General features: G+C 37.3%; 1 protein-coding gene across 10 annotated transcripts in view; it reads right to left on the minus strand.

Annotated features, from left to right (window-relative positions):
• The window catches only part of PTPRC (protein tyrosine phosphatase receptor type C), a 106902-nt gene that overhangs the window by 15889 nt on the left and 64806 nt on the right, over positions 1-26207 (minus strand). For 2 of the 10 annotated variants that reach the window (XM_075038865.1, XM_075038863.1), the window contains exons 3-20: positions 20401-20496; positions 19494-19589; positions 19169-19195; positions 17714-17800; positions 16324-16356; positions 15286-15504; positions 14612-14716; positions 13602-13745; positions 12611-12736; positions 11280-11435; positions 7314-7513; positions 4822-4882; positions 3980-4088; positions 2722-2753; positions 1426-1541; positions 790-880; positions 617-693; positions 353-389 (exon numbers count right to left, since the gene is read on the minus strand). In XM_075038865.1, the coding sequence (XP_074894966.1) occupies positions 353-389; positions 617-693; positions 790-880; positions 1426-1541; positions 2722-2753; positions 3980-4088; positions 4822-4882; positions 7314-7513; positions 11280-11435; positions 12611-12736; positions 13602-13745; positions 14612-14716; positions 15286-15504; positions 16324-16356; positions 17714-17800; positions 19169-19195; positions 19494-19589; positions 20401-20496 (1812 nt within the window). The remainder of the gene's footprint in view (positions 1-352; positions 390-616; positions 694-789; positions 881-1425; positions 1542-2721; positions 2754-3979; positions 4089-4821; positions 4883-7313; positions 7514-11279; positions 11436-12610; positions 12737-13601; positions 13746-14611; positions 14717-15285; positions 15505-16323; positions 16357-17713; positions 17801-19168; positions 19196-19493; positions 19590-20400; positions 20497-26207) is intronic. The other 8 variants (XM_075038870.1, XM_075038873.1, XM_075038872.1 and 5 more) reach the window with 6 other exon arrangements.

Consider the following 26207-nt stretch of genomic DNA (forward strand, 5'->3'; position numbering starts at 1 on the left):
TCTGAAAAGCTTACCATAGATCATGCAGATAACAGCCACACACTTGTTTTCATTATGACTGCTGCCATCAGGCTACAACATTTTAGAAGTCTTATATATATCTTTAATGCATAGCTGTGAAATCTGAAAACTTTTGGTGTAAAGTTATACATCATGAGAAATCTGCCTTTGAAGTACAATTTATTAATCTTCACAGAATTTCCTAAGCAAAAACTCATTGGCAACTTTTTCATATTAAATTTCAAAATGTCAGATTTTCAATTTTTCTTTAAATTTACTAATACTTTTTTACCACTCTCTAACAAAAAATGGGTGAATAAAGAAAGCATATTCTGTTAAGGTTAAAAATTACCTTGTGCAGCAATGTATTTTCTTGGTTCTTTGAAGCCCTATAAAAAGTACAATGTTATCAACTTCCAGAAAGGAAGCATGAGCAATCTAAAAGATTTGCAACTTTAAAAATAAATTCAATATGCAACAGTCCAATAATACTGAATACATTACAAAGATGGGAAGAACTCAAATGGAAATCCTCAAAGGTGTTTGATGCATGAAATGTACAGACTATAGGATTTCTTTGATAGTGCCTAAGACTTTTAAAGTAGAAGTCACTCACATCAATATAACTTGCATTGATATAGTCTGATCCTGGGTCTCCTGGGATCTCTGAGAGCTCAACACGGTTATGATCGTCTGTTTAAATCATTTAAAACAAAATAATTATATTATCTCAAGGCACTGAGAAAACAAATATTTATAAAACATGCAAAAATTGTAACAAATACTCACATGGAAGGATGTCAATGTAACGGTTTTTGTTTTGATTATGGGGTTTTTTGGCCTCCTTTATTGAAAATTTAGTGAAAACTCTAGGAATACTCTGTAAAATACAATATTTCTTTTATTAGGTAAGCATATATTTAAAATAGCTTCTACTTACAGTCAAATGCCTATGGAAGCAATTTGGTACTACTGAGTCTCGAAGATAACATTCTGTTTCACATGACACCACTTCATATATTTCTTATATCTAAAATAAATTTATTTTCCCTTAATTTGAATAATATATATCACCACAATTATATATTATTTATATCCCCATGGCTATGCAGTACGACAGGGTACTAAAAATACGCATTAAAAGATAGTTTACAATGAGAAGTATTTAGACTGTGTATTTTATACTTTTGCTGAAAAACACCTTCAGGAGAAAAAAAAGAAGTACCATCACCTTATAATGAGGAGAGCTTGGTAGCAAAATTAACTGAAGCCTTTTTGACCTTAGATGAGAATTCACTCAATTTTCTAGATTCTTATTTTTTTATTAATTTATAACCAGTGCATATACTTCAAACGTGCTCCTGAACAAAGTTCTTCCAACCACCTGGCTACAAATCTGTGGCATATTTTGAGCCAATGACAAACCTGAAATTCATCCAAGAAAAGCCTTCCTTCATCAGCAATCTTCCTCTTGTATGTGTCCAGCAATTGCTCTGAAGGTATTGGCTCTATATTCAGAAGTTGCCTGTCATCATCTTTAACTGTGTAAATATGTTGAACGTTTATCGTTACTGACTTTGAAAATGTAAATTACATTTCAAGAAACATGATTATCTAATTCAGATAAATTAACAAAAGGACAAACCTCTTTATTTTAACTTAGCTTGCTTATTTTTCAAAAAAAATGGTGTTGCTGGAGCCAGCTGTGAGCAACTGGGCCCTGGGAATAACAGAACTTGTTCAGCTCTGCCACCTGACTGGAGGCACCTCAGGAGGAGGCCACGTGCAGGGACATTGTATTAACAGCGCTTTTGAACAAAGTGGCGATTGTCACATTCAGGTCACAGCAACAGCCCCAACACCCACAACAGTAACACGGCCTCATCCTCTACTTCAATTCTGACCATTTCTCATCAGTGGTGACAAGGATTACTATGTAAACAACCCACAAATGTAATAACATGTATTGCCTACTTTTCCCAATTTTCTCCAACTTATTGTCTGTTTTGCAATAATCTGTAATATCATCTTTAATGATAAAGTAATGACTGAACAAGTTTTAACATCTTTAACTAGACATTTATTAATTTTTCATTTACATTGAAAGGATTTTTTTTTTTAACAACTGTGTGTCTAAGCAAATGTATTTGAATATCAACACAGTATTACTTCCCATTTAATGCAGTTAATTTCTGTGGGCTTGAATGTCATAAATTATTTTTTTCTTGGAGCTTTCTGGTACTAACTGATTCTGTCTTTCTTCATAGGCTTTGAAATCTTGTGCAAAAGTTGCACATAATGTTCTGTGTCATTCTTTGCAATTTAAAAGCTTTTAAAATTTTGCGGTAAAAAATGACTGGCTTATGTTTAAATGCTTGCTTTGAGAAAGGTGCACAGGAAAGGGAAATTCTGGTTGAAGCTATATTTCATTTTGGACTTACTCTGAGTGTTAAACATATTACAACCATTGTCTGTGATAACAAAATTGGGTTTGTAATTAAATAATAAATAAGAGGTTTTTAAACACTGACAAACTTTCAGTTCATTTAAGTATAAATACTTCTGCTATATATTTACTGAAGTATTTTTTTCTCCAAATGAGGTGTTATCATGTTGATATTTGTAATCTATGTATAAAACCTAGAAAGTAAACAATCAAAGGTGGCAGCAAGACATGCAACTAATTTTATTTCTACTTGCTAAATATATAAAGATAGTCACCTGCAACAAGGTTCACGCCTTCAGAAGAATTGCTGTAAGAAACAAAAGCAGCTGTAAAAGCTTTGACTAGTAAGACATATATATGATAATGAGTTAAATAAAAGCTGTTTTGTATGTGAACTCCAAGACTGTTCATAACCAGCAGACCGCATTGCAAGCTCTCTGTGAAACAAGACTGCTACCGCTGGGACTTAACAGGCCCTACACAGAGGTAGCTGGGACCCTTGCCTTCCTACTCTGAGCACTACTGAGGGAGAGAAACAAGGGAACTACATCAAACAGCTTTACTGCTTGCATAATTTTGTCCGTATCACTTGCAGCAAACATGCCTTTAATTTCTTCACTGGAGTGACTGCTCACACTATCTTTGTTTCTCTTGCTAAATAAATGACAAAAAAATAACACATACATAAAATAAAATGAAACTAAGTTTAAATGCTAAGTAGCCAAGAACAAGCCAGACTCTCTGGAGCTGTACAAGCAAAAATTAATTTTGCTTCCCTAAGCACAAAAGTTTGCATCTGAGCAACAGCAGCACCCTGTCCCCCTAAGGGCAAGAGCAGGGAGAAAAAGGGGCTGGAAGAGATGGGTCCCCAAGTTCTGCTGTTGCCAGAGGGCTGAGAGGTTTCTGAAGAAATTGTCTTAACTCCTCTGTCTTTACCAGCAGCAAATGCCCCCTCACACATTGCACTACCTCCCTGCACAGCAATAGCAGCAGTGAGCCTGGCTTTCCAGGGCTCTGGCACAGTCATAAGGGAAGGCAATGACCATTCTTCTATCACCATTTGCTGTCCTACAAAACTACCAAGTCACCTAGAGATGACTATAACAAACAAAGCCTCCCTGAGATATTGTTTTGGGTGAATAAGCATTTGAAAGAGTTCCAAGAAAGTGTGTATTATTTTCATTACTTTTAATTTAAATCATGAAGGAAAGGTTTTCCAGACATTTGTGAATATTTTTTCACAAAACTAGTGACAAACCATTCTGCTCTAGCAGATCAGTTCTGTACCCTGAGAAAGGGTATAGCAGAGAGATTTTAAATCTATTTCATTGTATTTGCATTCCCAGACAAATCACCAAAGTTGAGTTTCTTCTGAAAGGATTAAAAGGTAAAAGGATGTCTTTTCCGAGTATTAATGAAATATCAAACTTGTAACATTATTGCACTACCCATTGGGAAATCTTGTGGAAAAAGAGGAAGCCTCCCCCCCCCCCCCCCCCTTATATAAGAGAGGGAGAGAAACATGAAGCTTACCTAAGCTTTTTTTTGTGAAGATCATAGATTTTGTACAGAACCAGTAGTAAAGCAATTGATGTCACAACGATCAAGAATGCCAAGAATATAATCAGGGCTTTAGAATTATCTAGCAACAGAAAAAGAATACATTTATTAGTCTTGGATACATAATTAATGAAATTTTTTTTTCCTTTTTTTTTTTTAATCTGTATAATTCCTAGAACCAGGGCCCATTGATTTTTTTTTTTGTGACAAGAACTAAACAATTATTTTTAACTGTTTAGTTTAAGTTTGTTATTCGAAAGCACCAAAAACTTTTAAGCTCACATAAAAGGAGGGAATTTTATTTCTTCATTAAGAAAACTTTCACTTAAACTCTCCACGTCCACCTGTCAAAACGCTACAACTCACTCACTGTGTCAGCATTAAGAGGTTTGTCTCCTGCTCTGTGTGACCTGTACACCTGAGCAGTGGAGCTCTCAGCTGCTCCTGATCTGGGAGTTGGGAATCCCTGACAAGTCACAGATGTTCAGCTCCTGATACACGGGATCTGAATACAGGAAAATAATCCTAAAGTGCGTAATTTAAGTTAGAGAAAGGAATTTCTAGTTGCATTTGAATGTTTCCTGAAGAAACCACAGCTGTGTAATAATTCTGAATTACAGTCAATGACTTGTCAACATGATCTGTTACATCAATGCTGAATGAGGATATTTTTTCAAATGCAGATCAACTATTAACTATAAAAAAGGCAGTTTGGATTTTTAATTAGGAGCAATTGTAACAGAATTCACAATTTACACTATTACTCTACACTATGCTAAACTCTAAAAGTAAAAATGCTGTATATATTTACTTACATCTGGTTCTTATGCTCTTCTTTACTGGCTGCCCTCTATGTTCTCCATTAAACACTAAGATCTGCATGCAGTGGGTGAGAATAATAGAGATGTTAAGATATAACAAGTAAAAATTTCTGCATAGATCTTTTTAAAAAAGCAAAGCACAATGGATATTTGAAATACATCCATCTGTTTTCAATGAATCAACTTCATTACAGCAGGATCTGCTGTCAATCTTTGTATAGCCATTTAGGTGGAAACCTGAGCTGCACTATAAGTTACAGCAAGATCTAGAACCAAAAATATGTAGATGACTGGGAAAAAAGATAGTGAAAAAAGAGACATTTTACAAAATCAAAATTAGATGTATCTCAAGGAACAAAATCAAATTTATTGCTTATCAAATCAAAATCAAACCTCTCAAATCTGAAAAATAACCATGCAATATGTAATAAAATGTCATTTTTTTATTTGCTTTAACAGTAATGTACAAATAGTAAACTGATTTGGATATTTTTAATACAAGTTCCTGTTTGGGAAGTAATTCATAAAAGGTTAAATTATAGAAGCCAAAATAAACTTTTAAATAAGCTGCTTTCTTGCAACATTAATTTTTGGGTACTTTAACTGGTATTAAAATACTAACTTTCTTTAGATGTGTTTATATTTCATAATATATTTTATGTTTATCCAATCTTTTAAATTTCCTTAATAGAAACTCCTATCAGATCTAATAGGCAGCTTGAAGTTGGTAGTACAAATATTCACAATTTTCTTGTGAAGAAAAATTAATCTTACAATTAAACTTAAAGATTTAATACTAAACAGTGACAAATACTAACAGGACTGAATAATAGTCATTTTAATAGTAATATTCTCCTGCTGCAAATCATCCAAAAGGGGATGAGAAGGGCAATTAGCACCATTGCTGGCTGCAGGCTGAGCTCTCACTAAGCCTACCCGATCCCTTAAGAGAAACTTCTCCTGAAGACTCTGAGCACTGTGCCCCAGCTCCCACCCTCTGCTCTAAAAGGCCAATGTGTTCAGGGGGTTGGTGGTTTCTGAATTCTGCAGCTGGGAAGAAAGCCATGGTAGGTGGCAACATACAAAGGAGTAGGAGAGGTGGCAGAGAAAATAAGCAAGAAGCTTCTCAAATAGCGAAAGCCAGAAACCTAGTGCAGCAGTCAGGGTCAAAACATCACTAAACCAAAAAGTGTGCTGGGTAGGCTCCTGTTTATTCCCTGAACAATTCAGTGTGCAGATAGAAGGGAATCATGACATCCGCCAAGTCTCACAGGTGATCTGTTTTTTTCTCTTGGGCCTTTCATAATTTGACCCAGAATCCTTTCATTACTAGTTAAGGCCATAAGGCTTTCTCTGTTTTTCCAGTAAGAATTGGGCAAAATAAGTTTGACGCAGAAGCCAGGGTTTAAAGCCAAGCAGAATCCAATTACTGCTGTAAGGCAAACTGCTTACTGCAAGTGGTGTACAAAAAGCTTACAAGAGTGTAGGGGTCTCGTACTATGGGGGCAACGCAAGCATCTTTTCCTCCTACAGGATTTCATCTTTATTTTACAAATACAAATCTTTCTGTGCAGAATCTGTTGGAAAAATACCGACAAAGCCCTGGAACAAAACCTAGACTACTCAAGTTCTCTGATACAGCATTTCCTCAGGAAGACACAGAGAAAAGAGGAAAAGATTGTGGAAAATGAGTGAAACTGGTTCCTAAAAGTATTAAAACTCCATCATTCCTAGTGATTATTTCTTACCTAAACTTTACTGAGAGAAGCTATCAGGATATAAAAAATATTCCTACTGGCCACATTAAGGGGATCACACAAGACCATTGGCTTTGCAAGCAACAACTGCCAAAAGGGTAAAATGCCTGAAACAAGAGAAGATAGCAGGAGGCCTCAGGAAAGTGAAGCTTGTAAACAGAGGATGATATATATTGTATTGAAACAAGGACTGGCTTGTAAAGGGCTGATGTAAGGACATGCAAAAGGATCTGAACTGCTTAACACTAACTAGTCCCTGAAGCATCAAAAATTTTCACAGTGAAAAATTCTGAACAATTTATTTCTGAGCAATTATCTCAAGACTTAAATCCCATATTTATCCTCTGATTGAAATGACAGTCACACATACGTTAAATGAAATGTGTTTTAAACACTAAAATATCAGTTATACTTAAGAAACTATTTTAAAATGTATGGAGACCCCAAATTTCTTTCTGTCGCAAGTGAAAACAATCCATTCAGCTTCTGTTTTTCATGTTGTCAGAACCTATGTGGAATAGCACACAAGGGATTGATGGATAGGCTAGGCATATATGCATTTTATTTCTGAAGTAACAGCTACTTCTTTACATCTCTGGCCTACAGATCAATAGATTAACTCTTCTGCCACCATATTTGCCTTTTTTCCTAAAATCAAGTATAACATGTTTAAACAATGAAAATACAGCAATATTTTATATATATATATAATTTAATAAGCCTACTTACCGTAAATGTATAGTTTGTCAAGTATGAGAGATTTTCTCTTTCAAATTCACAAATATTGTGTTTGGTGACATTTGTTCCATCATTTTCCCAAGTCAATTCAAATACTTTTTTTGCTCCATACACATTTTTAATGCTGCACTTAATTTGGACAGCATTATCACGCGTCAACGTTGCAATAACATCAAACACTTGCTCTGGTTCTGTTCACAAAAGAAGTGTTACTGGTTCTATTCTCATCATTTTAAACAAAACATTTCAACAGCTGTATGTGTTCATGTCTGTTTGTTATCTTCTCTCTTAATAATTTCATACATTTTCTTTCTTAAAATTTCAGTTCCAATTTAACAAGATAAATAAAATAAATTTTTAATTAACCATAGGCTTATCTGAACTGGAAAAGATGTGAAGTGTAACTGAAACGGCTGGGAAGATCAGAGCTCTACTGACAGTCGAGCTGCAAAGATAATATGATGGCAACTATCCCTCTTGCATCTGACATCACTTTCTTATTTAAGGAACATGGGACAACAGACAATCAGGGGAACAAACAGTTTTCTGTGTGAGTGTATGTTTCAAAATTCTGTAAATGAAATTTCCTACCAGGAGTTACTAGTATGTTTTAATATTTGGAATAGTATCCTTTTGCTTAAAGTGTCACATTGTCTTAAAGCTGGCCTAAAACCACAAAAACATTTTACTTTTTAATGATAAGGAATCTGTTAAGTCTAATCTGTGTTTTCTAACTCTAATTTTGTATGTTGTAGCAAATGAGTTTCAGACTGTGAGCACCTTTCATTGAGAGCTTATAAAACCTTTCAGAAAGTAAATAACCTTCTATGTAAGGCAGCTCCATTAGCCATACTTCAGTAGAACACCACCATGGAAATTTGCTTCAAAATCACTTCAATTTGCAAGCTAGCATATTAAAAAAAAAGTAAAAGGCAGTTGCTTTTTTCATCATATGAAGTGCTAAGATGTGTAAGGCTTTATGAGCAGATCAAATATCCCATGGGGGGAGTGGCAGGATATTTTACTTGTCTGAGTGTGTGGTTATGATGTATCTGCTCGTCTTTATCCAGAGGGCAGATTTGTTAGATTCCTATTCGGCATACTACTGAAAGGCCTGTGACAAGGAGAAAGTGAACATTTCTGGAGGCAATATGTTTGTTGAAGAAGAAAAATATTTTACGAAATGTAGGGTTTTTTCTACTTCCAAGGAGTTGAGCTCTACTGATATATTCTTTTGTTCAAGAAGCCATAAAACTCTTCCACTATCTGCTATGATCATGTTATCAACTGTTGTAACAGTTGAAGAAGGTTTAATAAATACCATTAATTCATGAAGGCAAGCAACTTGTTATTTTCTCAAAAAATAAGGGAACTGAGGTTGTTTTCCAGACCCATAAACTTATATTGTGGGCTATAATCTTCACCTCAGTTATTAAAATATGAGTGGAGCTGCAGAAAGTGGGGGCTCCAAAATATAATATGCTCAAACTAGACTATCATAGAGAGAAAAATCATGATCATGCTCAAATTTGGGCTGTCTAAAAATTAAAGATATTTTTCAATTTCTGTTACAGTTAAGTCTCAGATCAAATGGTTTATATTATTAATCAATTCATTCATCAGCTTTTTTTCTCCATGGGGCTTCAGGCAATAATTTTGATCCCTGTATTCTTCCAAATATAAACCAAAATTTATTAGCTCAATGACCCAGACCAATAGAGAGATCCCAATGTTTTCATGGATTGTCTGTAAAACTGGATAAAAAAGCTCTGTATATTCCACAGAGGGATAGGATTCAAATTCAAAACAACAGTCTGCCGGAAGCTGCTGTATTTCCCAAAGCTCTACAGAAACACATTTAATAAAACCAGCAGATTTAATGTTCTTATATACACGTTTCTACATGCTATTCAGGAGTGCTAAAAACAACAAAAGATTTAGTTATTCCTCCCATTACAGGGGAAAAAAAAAATATCACCATTTTAAACTATCATTACTTCACTAGCACAAAAATAATATTTTATTTTTCACTAAAAAAAAAATAATCCTTTGCTTATTCAGTGAAATTAAAGGAAACATTAATTTAGTGTCATACCAGGTGTGTGGATTGTCTGGCTCAGTTCACAAACGAGTTTCACCATGTCTAGTGCACACATGCGACTCATGGCAGGGGTTACGAAAGTGACCCAGCCTTGAATTGCCTTGAGGCCCTGTCTCTCTGCAGAGACAACTCATGGGGAGCTGTGTAGACAGCTTAGCTCTGGGTTGTCCGATAAATCCTAAACTAAACAGGGTGGTGGCTGTGCCATTCAAAGAACCAAAACCTGAGCTGAGCCTTGAAATCCTTTAACAAATAGTATGCCCTGAGTCTCAATCCAACCACTATTCAGTTGCCTGAGGAAGCAAGGTTAAAAAAACCCAAAACCTGGAGGGCTGCAGCTTCAGTTTCAAATGACAACCTTGTGTAGTTAAACAATCACAGACCAGCAAAGGAAAGATAACGGGAAACTCCACTCAGATATACATAATCCATTTAGGCATATATCATGATCCACTCGGACATAGTCATACACACCATTCCACAAGTCAGGGGATAAGAACTCTAAGATTCAGGTTGGAGATGGAGGAGTCACTTCTCCAACTATACAGTCGGCTTGTGAAGGAAACCCTTCCCCCCTGCCCTTGATCAGGATGCCGGTCGAGGTAGCTTCCCTAGGATTGAGAGCCCTTACCTGGAGAGGTAAGTGAATATTGTTTATGCTTTAAGTTTGTAAACGCGTGTGTGCTTGTGGCTGTCTGTGAATTGCTTGTGGTTGTAATAGTGTACTACTCTTGCCTTAAAAATTGCAATAGTGCATTCCTCCATTGTATCTGTAAAACCTGCAATAGTGGCGTGTTCAGTCTGTAAGTGAAGTTCAAATAAATCATTTGCTTGAACCTTGCAGGTAAGTCTGCAAGTGAAGTTCAAGTCGTTTGCTTGAACCTTGCAGTGAAGTCCTTTTCCGTCACACCAGGTATAAACCATCAGTTTCCCTATAGCTGTATCTCTATATTAGCTGAGTCTGGAGGTGGTGCAATTAGAGCTAAAAAAGTACTAGAAGAAATTAGATAAACATGGGGTTTTGGGTGGTTTTGGTTTTGTTTTCTTTTGTTTTTCTCAAAGAAGGAATTAAAACAGTATGAGGCTCTATATCTGAAGATTAAAGGGGGAAAAAAATACCCCAACAAAACAGAAAGAGCTGAGTCTCTATTATGCCTTGTCTGCATAAGGAAAATATCCGCAAAGTCTGTTGTTTTGGGGGGGGGGTTTAGCTTTTCTTATAGTTCTATCAATTCAACATGTCTGGCAAACAAAGAGTTAGGACTATGGGGGTAAGCTTTTGAAAGTATAGCCTCAAAAAGGTGCACAGACCTTTCTGACAGCACAAGGGTTGTCACACATTTGGCTTTAACCTAATGTGGAGTCTTAGAAGCCGACTGTGTACATGTACATCCAATCTAACTGAAACCTGGTACACACATCAGTATTGGTGCAGCCTGGGTAATACAGGTCTGCTTTGAGCAAACAGGCCACTACAGAACACCTTTCATGCCACAAAGAAAAAATGAATGTTTTTCATTCTCATTTTGTTTAATTTGAATCTTTCCTTTAGATTGGGACATAATGCTTTCTAAAATCTTATCATGAATTTCAAACAAATGCAGAATTTCTTTAAAAAAATCTGGTATATATAAGAAGAACACTAATACTAAATGCATAATAAAAAAATAGATTAGCATAAAGTAATTAAAAAAGAAACTACTGACATGAATGTCAATAAAATTCTTTTAATGTTAATCAGTTTCTTGGCTAATAGGAATAACATATATAAAATATAATGAAGTACAATAAGAAAGTACATATTCCCTGTGTTAGTATCAGCCTTGTTCGTAACAGTTAGCAAACAACTGACTTACCTGCTGATTTTGTCGTAAAGTTACACCTTTCAGTTTTTCCCATAAATATGTTGCTATTATATTTGCTGTTTGTATATGGAGTCACATATACAGAACCTTCTTTATAAGGTTCTAATTCACGGCAAATAAAGCTAGTTGTGTTGACAAATTCTGGCTCTTTAAGAAAAAATGAAAAATGAAATCAATTAATGAAATTTATGTTAGGAGCACAGGAACTCTTACACTTCATCAGAGCTACCTGAAAACACTGTCATGTGTACTTCGATTTTAACTACCTTGTACTTGGTTGGTTTGTTTGCTTACTAATGCTAAGTGAAGGCTCAGGAAGAGGAAGATATATATTCACCAATCAAAAAGGTAGAAAGTTGAGGTTTGGTTTTGTTTTGTTTTTTACTTTCTCAGTATGTCATTTAAATGGGTATAATTAAAAACTAACATAAAGTGCATTGATAAAGAGAGGCTGATATTTCTTCTGTGTTCAGCTTGGGAAGGGATTAGTAGACACATGTCAGAAGTCACTCTGCACACTGGGCAAGCCTGTTCTGGTATGATGCGAGAGATGTGTGCTTTTATTAGGGGCAAGCAGGACAGAAAGAATTGCATGAGAAACAACATGAGCAAAGCTATTACCCACACTGCAGCTGGGGCTTTGGTGGCTTGGGAAACTGGGGAGCAATGGCCTCTCCATTTTTCCTTCTGGCTGCTTCAGATGTGACCTCCCTGCACCCCGGTATACTACCTCGCTCTCCTACACTGGCCAAGCCAGACCAACCAGAGAAACTGGTGCATGGGGCTGCCGCCCTTTTTGGTAGTGGTCAAATTTGGGGCATGGAGAATGGGAGAGATTATTTCTATCTGGCGAGCACAGGAGCTTTACCTATCTAAACATGTATTTGCTAACTGCCATACTTCTGACCCCTGACTTTTACATACATTGTTGTTACTCAGAAGGCAGGTCCCTGTCTTCTCAGAGAATATATTAACCAGCTATAGCAGTATTTTCTGAGACAGAAAGCACCATGTTCAAACTGATCAGGCAACTGATGATTTTGTCATAACTTATTCTTAATACAAGAAGCATGAGAACTGAAGGGTGACAGAGTTGTGTCCTGAAATGGTAAACTGAATAACCACATGGTTCACCTGAACAACCTCAAACGAAAGAAATTTAAACATTTGTGTGTCATCCTTCCCCACCCCCCTCAAAAAAAAAAAAAATTATGCACAGTTTGAAGAGATTCCAATATGGTTTGACATTGCATCATGCTTGGTGCTCTGTAAATATTAAAACGTGCAATGAATTATTCAATACTGAAGGGGCATATACTTACTGTTATCATTGCATTTCACGCTATAGCCATGTATAGGACCGTTTGAAATGTTACTAGGTTTATTCCATCTAACTGACACATTTCTGGCATCACAAACCACTGTAAGGTTTTCTGGTGCTTCTGGAGCTGTTGAAAAAAGAAAAATAATGGGGAGGGAAGGAAATGTTTGAATGAAAATGCAAAATATTCCTCTTTTTACCTACTTTGATTAAATTAAATTTCATTGGATACTAAAGCAAGACACCAACAACATGTAATATTTTTTGCAGTCTATTTCATTCAAAGAAATTATACATAAGTATAAACTGAATATATGTAAAAGCATCATATTAATCTCATAAATTTAATTAATTCAGGACAAGGTGAATATAGCAATACCACATATTACCAAAATTGTCCAACATTTCCAAATATTTACCTTGATTTTCTTATAATTTTAACAAACTTTAAATGTTTGGCCTGAATTTTTATTTGCAGGTTACTTGATTTAGTTGATTTCCTTTTTCATTCAGAAAAAAAAAAGCTAAGCTATTTCCAAGGGCAATGTTTTGGAAAAACACATCATTTTATCTGGAGACACTCTTTGTAATTATTTTATCACATCTTGCTTCAAATCAAGAATTTAACACTTGTATTTGACTAGGCCTCCTTTTTTTTTTTTTCTTCTTTTTGTCTTCATTCAAACTTCCTTACATTTGGCCATGTTCTCATCCTCCAAAAAAAACCCAAATCACAATCTCTGAGAGGAGAGGAAGGCATCAGACTGGAATACTGAGACCAGGGGTGGAGAGGGAAAGGAAGACTGTGGCTGCAGACAAAGAACAACCACAAGGGCAGCAGACTGGGCAGGAGGAGCTGGAGGATAACCTGAGAGTGGCTGAGCATGCCGCTCAAAATATATCTTCAACCCCAGGAAACACAATAGTGGGATTCATGGTAGGGATTTCCAGAAATATGTGGAACATAAAGCAAAAATAAGCATTACACTTACTACCATAATCTGTTCTTATGGTGAAGGTTTGATTGACAACCTCCTTTTCAAAAAAACATGCAGTACCAGTGCAGCTGTACTCCTTGTTGGGTGACAAAGCGTTCAGCTCTTTACATTCATTTAATTCTGTAAACTCTTGTGAACCTGTAGACACAAAAAGAGTTTTATCAATATTTTTCATAAGTCCAAAAGTACCTGGTACTATTTTAACTGGGATTTTCTCTACCATATTTATTCAATATAATTTGTAATAAACTATCATAATATTCCAAATGGAAAAGTTTACAACTTAATCCAATGACTAGGTTTTAGGTTCTTTTATACTAACTTAGTTTGCATAGATCTTTACTTTTCATCAGTAAAGCTCATATGATTTGACTTTCTAAGAAAACAGTTTTCCCACACAAATTAAAACATTTCATGGGAGTCTAGCAGAACCCTGGAGCAGCTTCTTGGCTCTTCAGCTCCCTGAAACATGAAATCTCCAGTCCCAGACATTCATCACACATTTTTCCGGGACACGTGAAGACATTCAGCATCCATATCTTCCGTACCACACCAGCTGCCTTTGAGCCCGTGCCTCCTCAGGCTGACCGGTTCCAAGAGCAGGGAGCCTGGACTCTCACCATCCAGGAGCCTACAGAGCCAGCTTTCCAGGTAGTCTGCAAGGGATCAGCTCACAGAAGACCCACAGATTGCAGGATTTCCAAAATCTCAGCTCCCCTTCAGACCATCAAGCAGGACTTCAAAAACTACAGAAGTCTGCAATTTGTGAAGCTGGTAAACTCAGTAAATGAGCTCTCTGGGTTTAAACTTTCCCTAGACTTGCAGTGCGCAGGGACGATAGTCCCGACCTGGAAATCCCAGAGATTCTGAACAGCCCGTCCCTCAAACTGGCACAATTAATTTAAATCTGCCGGTCTCTCATCAAAAGACAACATCAACATCGCTTTTATAAATAAATAAATAAATAAATTATCAACTTTTAAAATATCTTAGAAGTGTCTTACCTTTGCAGTTAACAGTCACATTAGCACAGGCAAGTGAGTCTTCCCAACATAACTTTGCAGATGTGTTGGTTATATCCTTAACTTCAAAAGGATCCTTGCTGCTCTCTGAAAAGGATTAATACTGTATGTCACTGCGACATTGGCTATATTGATTCTTTAAATAGCAATTTGTTCTTTTATATTTGTTGACTTGTTCTGCAGTATGAAGATACAATTGGCACAGAATAATATACAAAGAATTTAACAAGAAATGGAAAGTAAAAATTGAAAAAGCCTACATGAGATAAAGACACTGCTGGTATCCAACAATCTCTTTAGTGAACAAAACATCCAGCATAAATAGTAGCTTTCAAGTGCTGGCTGGTCTTGCTATTGCTAACCATGCTGCATATGGCCAACGTAGTTAAAGTTCCCCTTTTTCCTTTACAATGAGAAAATTACAATTTTTACATCCTACTTGAGGAAAATACTGCGAGGTTTTAAGATGCAACTTCAAAATGCAAAATATCTTGCAAACCAAGCACAAAGTATGAAAACCTTCTTTCTGATTCTCTGAAAAGAGACAAAAATAGACTAAGAAATCCAGGAAAGCTGAATTACTGCATGTCAAAAAAAAAAAAAAAAAAAAAAGGAAGAAGAAGAAACTGTTAAAAGCAAAAACTTTCTATACCTACCAGGCGGAATAGCAAAATAAACATCTGCACAATTTTTAACTCTAACAGTGTATCTCATGCATCTCTGGAGTTTTATTATATTGGTGCTGGAATTCACAGTTATGTTCTTGTTAGCCCACAAAATAACATATTCTCTGTTTTTTCTGAGATTTTCCAGTATAACTTCAACCATGTTATTCTCATCTTTTCCATTTCCTATGCTGTAGTTCATATAATCAACTAAAAGAAAGAGATAAAACAGCAAACAATGATTTTATGACAATTTTTAAGAATCATTAAATGTTTTACGGCACTGCCAGCACCATATGTGTTTTAAGAATCAGAAAATACAGCAAAATTAGCTGCTCTTTATTCTTTACTTTTTTAAATTTTATTTATCTTTTACTTTAAAAAACTGTTTAAGCAAAACAGAAAATTTCCTTAGGAAAATATTCTTTTAAATAATTCTCTAGTTAGAAAAACTAAAGAATTAAAAAGATGAACATTCCAGAACCCAATTTGTTTCAATTTAAAATGTCAGTTCAACATGAAATATTTTGACACATTGAATCATTTGCTTGAACAGAAATTTCAAATTTTCTTATTCAAAGCATTTCATATCCACCTAGTAAATAATGGCTACAGTGTATTCCTGAAAATTAGAAAGGAGAGATCTCTAATTCTGAAGAGAGATAAACCCATGTCCAAACTTCAGGGTTTTTTTTAGTTATGAATTGCAGTTTGTAGCATATGATTATCAGCATGATGGGGAAAAATTAGAGAGAGCCCAGTGGAATGAAATCAGATCTCTTCTGCAGCCCTGATATCAACAGCCTAGAGCAGGGCAATTTAACAGAACTGTAAAAGTGGCTGAGAAGAATAAAAATGTTAATAATTTTAATCCTACTCTTCCAGAATCAGAAGACAGTTTATAAAATAACCTGAGATGCTTAGGTTGATCAGTTTACTGATCAGTTTTACTGATCAGTTTTCTGTATTTGAGTTTACTGATTTGGTCAAATTTCAAGACTGAGGAAAAATAAGGGGTTTGATTCTTACCACAAGATTCTTCAGTTGTCACTATGGGAGCTTCTATAAGAAAAGAAAACAAAACAAAGTTGTAGCTCAGCAGGTTTGGGGTTTTTTTCACAGAGCATTGGAGGAGGGTGACTGGTACTGCCCAAAACTCTTCATTCAATATATTCAATACAAGTAATTGTATTTAGCACTCCACTCACATTCAAAAAACAGAAGAAAACAATCCCATTTTTAACTAGCTTTTTTAGGGATCATGTGTCTTTCATCATTTTCCAGTGACATCACTGACTACAAATCAAACTGGTTATTAATAACATTTCTGCATACAAAGTTACACAAGAATATTCCAAAATCACTCAATCTCATAGCAGTATGGTAAGCTATAGCAGTTTCCCAGGATAAGTACGCTGTGGAATGGCTAACTGAACAGTAGCCAGTGTCACTAAAGAAACAAAATTTACCTACTTTTTGCACAGCTAGTCTTATATTTGGAAAGAGATTTATACAACAGTACAGATAGTTTCACAACTATTTTTACACTGAAATACCCAAAAGAAGTTATGAGCTAGTATTTAGAAAATTCGTACAGAAGCTTGAGCAAAGAACTTCATCCTGAAAACAATTACTTAAAATATATTAAGGTATAAGTATTACCAAAAGAGACTGACGTCTAATTTTTTTCATAGAAGATAGGCCCTAGATTTGCATCCCTCCAGGCTAGGAGTCATCTGGCTGAATAATTGCCCCTAATGAGAGGGTAAACTGAGAGGGTCCAGTGGAGAGTTACGAAGATGGTTAGGGGCAGAAAATCCACAAGTAAAAGCTAAGTTCAGTCTGTCAAAGAGCTGACAGCAGCCTACAGCTACTTGAAGGGCAGTTACAAAGATGGTAGGAGTCCAACTCCTGGATGTACTTTGCTCAAGCACACACATTATTTTACTGACCTGAGTAATTCCTGACAGCACAATTGCAACAATAACGTGTGTAAGTGCTTGCAATATTAGATCCCAAGAAAATGTTAATGCTGAGTGAAACAAAAGGGAAGCCACCAGAAAACAGAGAAACATACAGATCTTGGATGTATTCATACTTTTTTGCTGCTTGGGCAAATTTCTGTGAATATCAAGAGGAGTACTGACACAGTAATTGACAGATTTACCCTCCTGCTATGCTGCTGTGTGGAAATAATTTCTATTTTTCACTTGGTTGACAAGTAGCAAATCTGGTGTCTTTAATATTACTCATAAACTATTAATAAGAGTCCTAAAAAACCCCTTAAGTTTAATGCAGTTGTATGTCTAATTTGTATGCTTAAGTTTGATAAAAGAAATTCAGAACGAATTCCCTCATTCTAACACATTTTCTGTGCTTGCAGTATTGTAACTGTCATAACTGTGTGCAAGTTTGTCACCTATTGTGTGAGTGGGGATGATCCCAGTGTTTGCTGGCGTGCTGACTGGTGAGATGGTGCTGTGCAAGGATGTTGAATTGTAATCATCTGTAAGGAAATAAACAACATATCAGCATTAAAAAGTAAAATTCATTATATCATATGGCTCTGTCATCAGAAATGTCTTACACTATAGCCCTTCTCCACTTTTTTTTCTTCCAGGATTTTTGTAATTTAGAGAAGAGTGCTGAAAGAAAAATCATGTTAATACATCCAATAAAACAGAAACAGAGTATTTAAATAGAAAGCAAATTTTTAGGAATATACAACTTATTAATGGATTTGGCAGTGTACAAGGACAATTTTTTGTGTCATTATTTAGGGATAATCCAGGATGGAGTCAACATAAAAATGGCATTAATAATTGTGAACTGGGAATAACTAAAACATTTTGCTATATTCTTACAGTAAAACACAATTATGAATAGTGCTTGTTCTCTTTCAAAAACAAGTGCTCCAATAGTGTTCATTTGCCAGATGACATACCTTGCTCACCATATTACTTATTATATCGCATTATTTACCCCCCTGCTTATAAACCACTGACAGATTTCTACATTCTCTTTTAGGTCCATTCCTATTGCTATTGCTTTGGCAACAGCCTCATTGACAGCAGCTGGCATTTGGTACTACTGTGATGACTACAAGGCCTGGCCATCAAATAGCAGATGTCGGAAATATTTCTGGTATTGCCACTATGCCAAATTGCAGATACCTTTTCTATTTGATGAACCATAAGGTGAAAAAGGCTACCCTGAGGCTGAATTACTTAGTTTTCCGCTACAGTTCAGGGAGTAGTGAGTGGCATCTAAAGGAAGACAGCAAACCTGATGAAGCATTCTTGAAGGCAATGGGAGTGCGTGTGGTCAGGGCAGGAGTGTTGCTGCGTGGTGGGTTGCTGAGTCCCACGGCAGGGACGGAGCCTGCGTGCGTGGAAAGGTATGTGCTGTCTGCAGGAGAGACACCTGTGGTGAGAGGTACAGCAGTTTCATTAATGCTTTGGAGGCTACCCAGCCAAGGAGGGACACAAAGCTGCACAAAACACAGGACTGCTGTGCTGGAGCACTCTTGTACTGAGGCACTGTGAATTTGTTAGCAAGCAAAGGCACACTAAATGGTCAAGTTGTTAGGGGGTCCAACAGGTGTCAGCTGAACATTCAGTAAGTATAACCCTTTTTGGCGCTGACTGCACCTCTTTCATGCTAAATGCTGTGTTTTAAAATATACTCAAATTCATGACTCAAAACCAGACCTGTCTGACATTCTTGTCTCTTAAGACAGCATATTTCATTTCATTGGGCTGGCTGAAAAGGCATTACACACTCTGTAAGATAACTGCACACAGGAGAAGCAAAGAAGAAATGATCAGAAAAAAACATCAACGCAGTTCTGTCATGTAAATAATAAGTTTCTTACCAGGTGTAGTCGCTGCTGACTCAACTCCTTAACAAGAGAAAGAGAGAGAAAAAGTGTAAATTAAACTTTCAAGGAATTGAACACAATCGTATGCCAAAAATATAAAAAGAAACATTCCTTCCTTCCAACTATCAGCTGAGCTTTCCCCAGGGAATTGCACATTCTTAAGTAATATTGGTCACATTAAAAATCACTCTTCCTTGAGACAGGAGTCTGTGCTGTGCAGTCTGAGGGGTGGAGACAGCATCAGGAAGGCTGCAGTGGATGCCAGTTCAGCTGAAACAGGAGAAGAGCAGCAATGCCGCAGTCCCAAATTCACCGTTACCTTCAGTGGTGCCTGGAGGTGAGAGTGATGTGGAGCGTGCAGGTGGAGGTGACATAAGGGAGGGAGAGCTGGTGTTTGCCAGATTTTCATCTCCTGCTGCACAGTGGGGAAAAGATATCATCAGGTGAGCAATGCATGAAAGTGAGAAACTCATTGCAAGCAGAAAGACTGCCAGCTGCTCTCTGAATTATATTTCTCCCTCCAGCACTGACAAAAAGAACACATCTACATTGCTCTCCAGTTCCTGTACAGGCTGTGCAGCACATCTGCTTGGATTTATTGCAAGAGCATGGCTCATGGCTTGCAATTAGGTCTGCAAGACCACTAAGTCCAAATTTCCATCAGTATGTCTGGGATGCCTTTGTGGCGAAGAGGTTTGATCCTCCTTTAGCAAGGTGTGGGGGATGCACTGATTTCAGGTGTTTGAAAACACCAGCTGAAGGGGATGAATTAATGTGCAGCTTGCAAAAACCCCAGACTGATTGGGGTATTTTTGTTTCGTGCTGTTGACCCAAGAAGGACCCTCTTCCCACAATCATCAAATACTGCTGTGGTGCCCGAGGAGCTCTGCATGAATTGCAGGAAAGTGTCACTGTGACAGCTCAGTATGAAAATCTCATCTGAGAGCTCAAGGAGAAGAGGTGTCCATAAGGAAAACATGAACTCGTAACAACTGCTTTCTTTGAAAAACGTGTTTCAAATCCCCACCTTTGACTTAATTAAAATAAAAAACCTAAATATGTCCTCATCATGTTAACAAATTCTGCAGTAATATAATTGACTTTGGACAAAGTAAATCACCAGCTTGTTTTAACAGTGATGAAGTTAACCAATGTATGATAGAAGTAGATGCCAGTTCAGCTAAAGCAGAAGAGCAGCAATGCCACGGTCCTGAATTCACCGTTACCTTTAGTGGTGCCTGGAGGTGAGAGTGATGTGGAGCGTGCAGGTGGAGGTGACACAGAGGAGGGAGAGCTGGTGTTTGCCAGATTTTCATCTGCTGCTGCACAGTGGGGAAAAGATATCACCAGGTGAGCAATACATGAAGGTGAGAAGTTCATCTATATTAAAAAAAGGCCAATGGTTTGAATGGCTTTCTCTGAACCACATTTTTCAGGACAGATTTGACTGGGAGATAGTTAAATGTTTTCATGTTTATCAATGCATTTTGCAATACCAAAAGCTAAAAGCCTCAACATATTTTGCATCATCACACAGCAGTGTATACAAGTACAAGCAATATCAACAAATGGAGGGTGACTTTTCACTGAATGAAGAATGATTTTATTGCTAAGAAGAGATACCAACATATTTTTCTTATTGTCTAGGAAAAAACCTACCTGTATATAATCCTCACTATACAAGAGCTGGAAAGCCAAGCCTCGACATTCCTGAAAGCCACTTACTTTCCCTAATATTAATTTCTAAATGTCAGTGCCCTTTGTGGACCATTCTGCTGATATTTAAAAATCTCTCCAAATAACTTTTATCTCCATGTTATAAATTACCTCCTGACTTGAACTGGGAGCTATGATCTTTTCACACCTATAAAAACAAGCCTCAATTTTACACTCTGCTTTGAAATCCTGACCCCCCAAAATTTTGTATTTGTGTAATGTAAAATTTCTGTTGCAAGAAAGGGAGACAAAAATAAATGGCAATGGCTGGAACCATGAGTTTGTTCTCATCACTATATCTTTTACTCACTTTGACGATTAGAAGCTTCCACTTTGACATAAGAATCCTGAAATCCATCCAGAGAGTATGTCTGTTCCCTCAAGATGTCTCTCTCTAACAGAGCCTACTATGCTCTCAGCAAGGAACAAACCCACTTGTTCCCACATTCCTTGCTGTGACTGTCCACAAACTTTCATCAGCTTGTTTGGCTCTTCCTTTCTCTCCCTTTTTCTACTAGTTGTTTCCCACTATGTTTCTTTGCTGGTTTTTTTTTTTTTTTTTGGGGGGGGGGGAGGACGGACGGACATGCGTGGTTTTGTCATGGTTTAACCCCCGCCAGCAACTAAGCACCACGCAGCCAGTCACTCACTTCCTCCCCCCCTTAGTGGGATAGGGGAGAAAATCGGGAAAAGAAGTAAAATTCGTGGGTTGAGATAAGAACGGTTTAATAGAACAGAAAGGAAGAAACTAATAATGATAATGATAACACTAATAAAATGACAACAGCAATAATAAAAGGATTGAAATGTACAAATGATGCGCAGTGCAATTGCTCACCACCTGCCGATCGACACCCAGCTAGTCCCCCAGCAGAGATTCCCCGCCCCCACTCCCCAGTTCCTATACTAGATGGGACGTCACATGGTATGGAATACACTATTTATGCCACTTTGGGTCAGCTGCCCTGGCTGTGTCCTGTGCCAACTTCTTGTGCCCCTCCAGCTTTCTCACTGACTGGGCACGAGAAGCTGAAAAATCCTTGACTATAGCCTAAACACTACTGAGCAACAACTGAAAACATCAGTGTGTTATCAACACTCTTTGCATACTGAACTCAAAACACAGCACTGTGCCAGCTACCAGGAAGACAATTAACTCTATCCCTGCTGAAACCAGGACAGTTTTTTAGATAACACTTCACTGCTTATAATTTCCCTGTTATTCTCTGTTACTTCAGCTTCCCTACATGGTACTTCACAACTGTTGTAGCTCTACTCTTTTGAAAATAAACTCCTTCAACCTTTAAAGCAAAAATCCAGATTTATGTGAAAAACTGCAATACTTATGAAGGATACATGTTCTGTTGCTCTGTTGATGTGCCAGCATGAAAACTGTGTCTCTCATCTCTGACACAGAAGCTCAACATAGGCAGATGTCCTGGGACTCCAGAGATTTTCCTTATCGACCCAACAAGCAGCAGCACACGTCTTGGCTGCTCAATAGCCACCATGGATTCTGCACTCCGTATGGACAGTTCAGAAGACCAGCAACAGCCATTAAGAAAACACGACCAGTGATGACAAAGTCATCTATGGTGAGTGAGCAATTTCTTTATGCTCAGAACTGTCATGAAATGTATATAAGACATGGTATAAAAATGAATGTAAACAAAAGCTAAAATCTTATGTACTTTTCTAGTGAGCAGTTCAATTTGTTGCGGGCTGTACATTATTCAAGATCTCTTCCTACAAATTAAAATTTGGAAAAAGCCAGTAGTTTGATATTTTAAGGAAAAAGCATCAACAGAAGTCAAATGAAGCTCAGCTAGAAGTAGTAACGCAGAGCTAGCTACTTCATTCTTTATTGAAGTGGGGATGGGTGTTGCCTAAAATCTGGTCAATGAGATAAGGATATGGGCCTGCCTATAGTTTGTCTGAAATCATATGAAACTGTCAAAATAAAATTGCTCTTAATTGTAAGAATATAATCTGTAAAAAATGCAGTAGACTGAAAACAGACTGAATAACACTGGTTTAGAAGCCACTATAATAACAGCTTTAGTAGTTAAGTCATTTGTATCTATGTATCTCCACTGAAACAGAGGACCATGTATACTTTTCAGAGCTACAGAATGTTAGCAGATGAAGCTTCCTAACCTGAGAGTTGTCACAGATAAGAAACAAAAATAGAGATGATCTTTTGAACTATCAATGTATCTTCAGCATCTGAAATCTCTGATAAGGACTGGAACATTTATTAACAGCAATTGTATAATCTCACTGTATACGTTAAACTGCCAAGGAACCTTGTAAAAGCTAACATGTATATTCATTCATATTTGCCATGAGCAATTAATTTTCAATGTATTTTTATGTTTTTTAAATTCAGTGTTTGAAAGCTGGCAGTTGGTCACTCTAAATTCCATAATATGATTTTTTTCTCCAACTGGCTTATTAGCTCAAGAATCAACTATTTCCCCTCCTTCCCAAATCTCACTTTGTTTCAGCACACTAAAATACCTCAAGCCCCAAATTAACTTTCTGTGAGCATCTACACAGATCAACTTCCACTTAAATAACTGTTTCCAATAAAAGAATAGAAGGAGTTGCAGAAAAATCCTAAATGAAACTCTGCTCAGAGATTAGTGAAACATTTAGAAATACTTTTCAAGCTATTTACTGATCTCTAATGCAAACACGATGGAGACAAAAATTTATACTTCAAGATTCCCTCTTCCAAGTGAAGATAATATGAGCAAAAGAGAGCTCATAAGCTTGTCACAGCGTTGTATTTCTGGTTGCCTCATTCACCTCCTTAAGATTCCTGTGAAAGTCATTTTCCAAATCCCCTCCCTTGTAAAGTTAGGAATAATGCTACTAGCTTAAATATAGCATGAGGTTTATTGCTCACTCACGGTGAGAGATGCTAAATGTTACACACAATCATAGAACTCAAGGTTGGAAGTGACCTCAAGAGGTCATTTAGTCCAACTGCCCTGCTCAGACCAGTGTCAAGTAGAGCAGATCACCTCTTAAAACAGTTTGGAAAATAATAGTCCTAGATTGCCTTTTTTTCCCTCCAAATAAGCACTGGCATTTTAACAGAAGTTCATGGCAGTTCTATGTCCTTCTAAGCATTTTAAAGGTCTATGATTCTATTCTATTCCATGATTTTTTTTATAGCAATGTAATAGGATGCAGTTGAAAAGAATTCAATAGGTGGCACCAGAACACTAAAAAAAAATCCTCTCAAACAGCAAAGCAGATAAGTTTCCTCATATAACCTTACTGAGAGATACTAGGTAAACTGAAACAAAATAAAGAAGAATCCCAACACACCAGACTGTGTTACTCCAATATTAATAGGCATATTGCTACAATGAATTTATTTTTCCCAAAATGTCCCACAGCTAACAAATATGTGTGAGCTAACCTCAGGTTACCAAAGTTAACCTCAAAGTCAAAACTGTTGACTCGTGTATATTCTAAAACATAACTCTGGAATCTTGAAGGCTGAAATCTAAGAATATATTTAAAATTTAGTAAGGATGTCCAACTCCAAAAAAAGGTCTGTGCGGTATGAAAGCCTGATAATTACCAAACTAAGCAAGTTGGTCTGGGTTTAAACAGGAACTATGCCAAACCTTTTCTCAAATCTTAAACTGCATCTTAAAATGCATAAGACATTTTTAAGATAATATGCATAGGATAGGCTCAGACAACCCAAGTGGAAGAATTAAAATATACAAAAAGTTCCTACTACTGAAGGAACTTTTCTAAGCTTCCCTTTCTCTTCTCTTAATTTGGCCACCAGTTAGTTCCTGCTGACTTACCCAAAAGATTTGCAACGCATCAGTAACGTTTGAGCAGATCTGGCCTTAGTCGGATGCCCTGCAAAAAGATACAACCAGCATATCCCACAGGCAGATGGGAGCTTGGCTAATCACTTTCATTCCCTTTCCTCTCTAGCTACCAGTTGGCAGACAGAGTGCAGCTGCTGCTTGAAAGAAAGGTTTTAGATGGAATGACAGGCTGTCAATGAAATATGCCTAAAACGGATAAGCTGACCACCCTTTCTCCTGAAAGCTCAAAGACATACAGGCCCTGGGAGTGAAACATGGGACTACTGTATTTTGAAGAAACCTTTCAATGTTCAACAAGAGCAAATGGAAAAACTGTGAAAGAAACAAGGCCACAAAAAAAAGCCAAACACTTCAAACCCCAAGGACAGCAGGCTGTACAGGACATATTTGGAGGTACAGGAGCTGCTATATCACCGCTGCAGTAGTGACTGCACTCACTGCAGTGAACTGTGGTCGCACCCATGTAAGAAGTTACTGCTTGCTGCTCCCCTCTCGGGAAAGACAAATAAAGTGAAAATGCTTTCCACTTGGCAGGACCAAGTGACTCAGCAGAAGACAATTCAGACCTAGGGTATGTTAAAAGACACTGTGTTTCATGTAAGTCCAGGGTCTGATCTTCTTGAGCAGAAGGAAGCACCAGCACACACTTCCTGTGCATGTGTGTTATTAAAGGAAACTCCAGCTGATAAGATGGAGATACTGTTGAATCTACATTAAGAGCCTGAAAATATTATCATGTTTATATGGGCAAAAATACATTAGCTGGTGACAGGGAACATGCCTTTTAACTCCATTCTGCTGCTTAATTTGCACAGTAGGTAAAATGGACCTGGTTTTGTATTTCCTGGTGGGCTGGGCAGGGGACTGCGCTTGCATGCCATTAGCTCAGGCTGTCCCCTCTGAGCACAGGAGTGATGCAGTATTGCATTGCTTGATGCACATAGCATAAAGAAATGTGGAGAGAAGGATCCCTTTCTTCTAGTAGTGCATTTGGTGTTTTATCTAGTGTGGTACCGTACTCTTCACATCCAGCTGCACTCTGCGTTTCTTTGCCAGACCTGGGGAGGGGGCAGAGGAAGTAATCCTTCCTCTCAGCCTTGTGTCTGCAAAACCATTGACAGACAAGTTTTTCTGCCAGGAAAAATGCTTAGTGGTTCTGCAGAGCTGCTGCCCTTTTCCTTGGATCTCTCCACACTTTGGCATCTTGGACAGACACCAGCAACCCCCACCGAGCAGCACCCTACACAAAGCAGCTAGTCTAGGACCAGATTCTGTCTTCCCTCTTTTTACAGCTGAAGAGCACTGCTTCAGCGAGGTCAGGGCTCTTCACATCTGCACAGAAAGCAACAGGATGTGGTCTACTTGTTCAGATGGAGTAAAGCTCTTTGAGGGGGTCTTCTAGCGAACAGCACAGACATTAGTCAGCTCCACTGCAAGCCAATACTAAACTGCAA

The sequence above is a fragment of the Buteo buteo genome, chromosome 10, assembly GCF_964188355.1.
Source record: "Buteo buteo chromosome 10, bButBut1.hap1.1, whole genome shotgun sequence".
Lineage (NCBI taxonomy): Eukaryota > Metazoa > Chordata > Aves > Accipitriformes > Accipitridae > Buteo > Buteo buteo.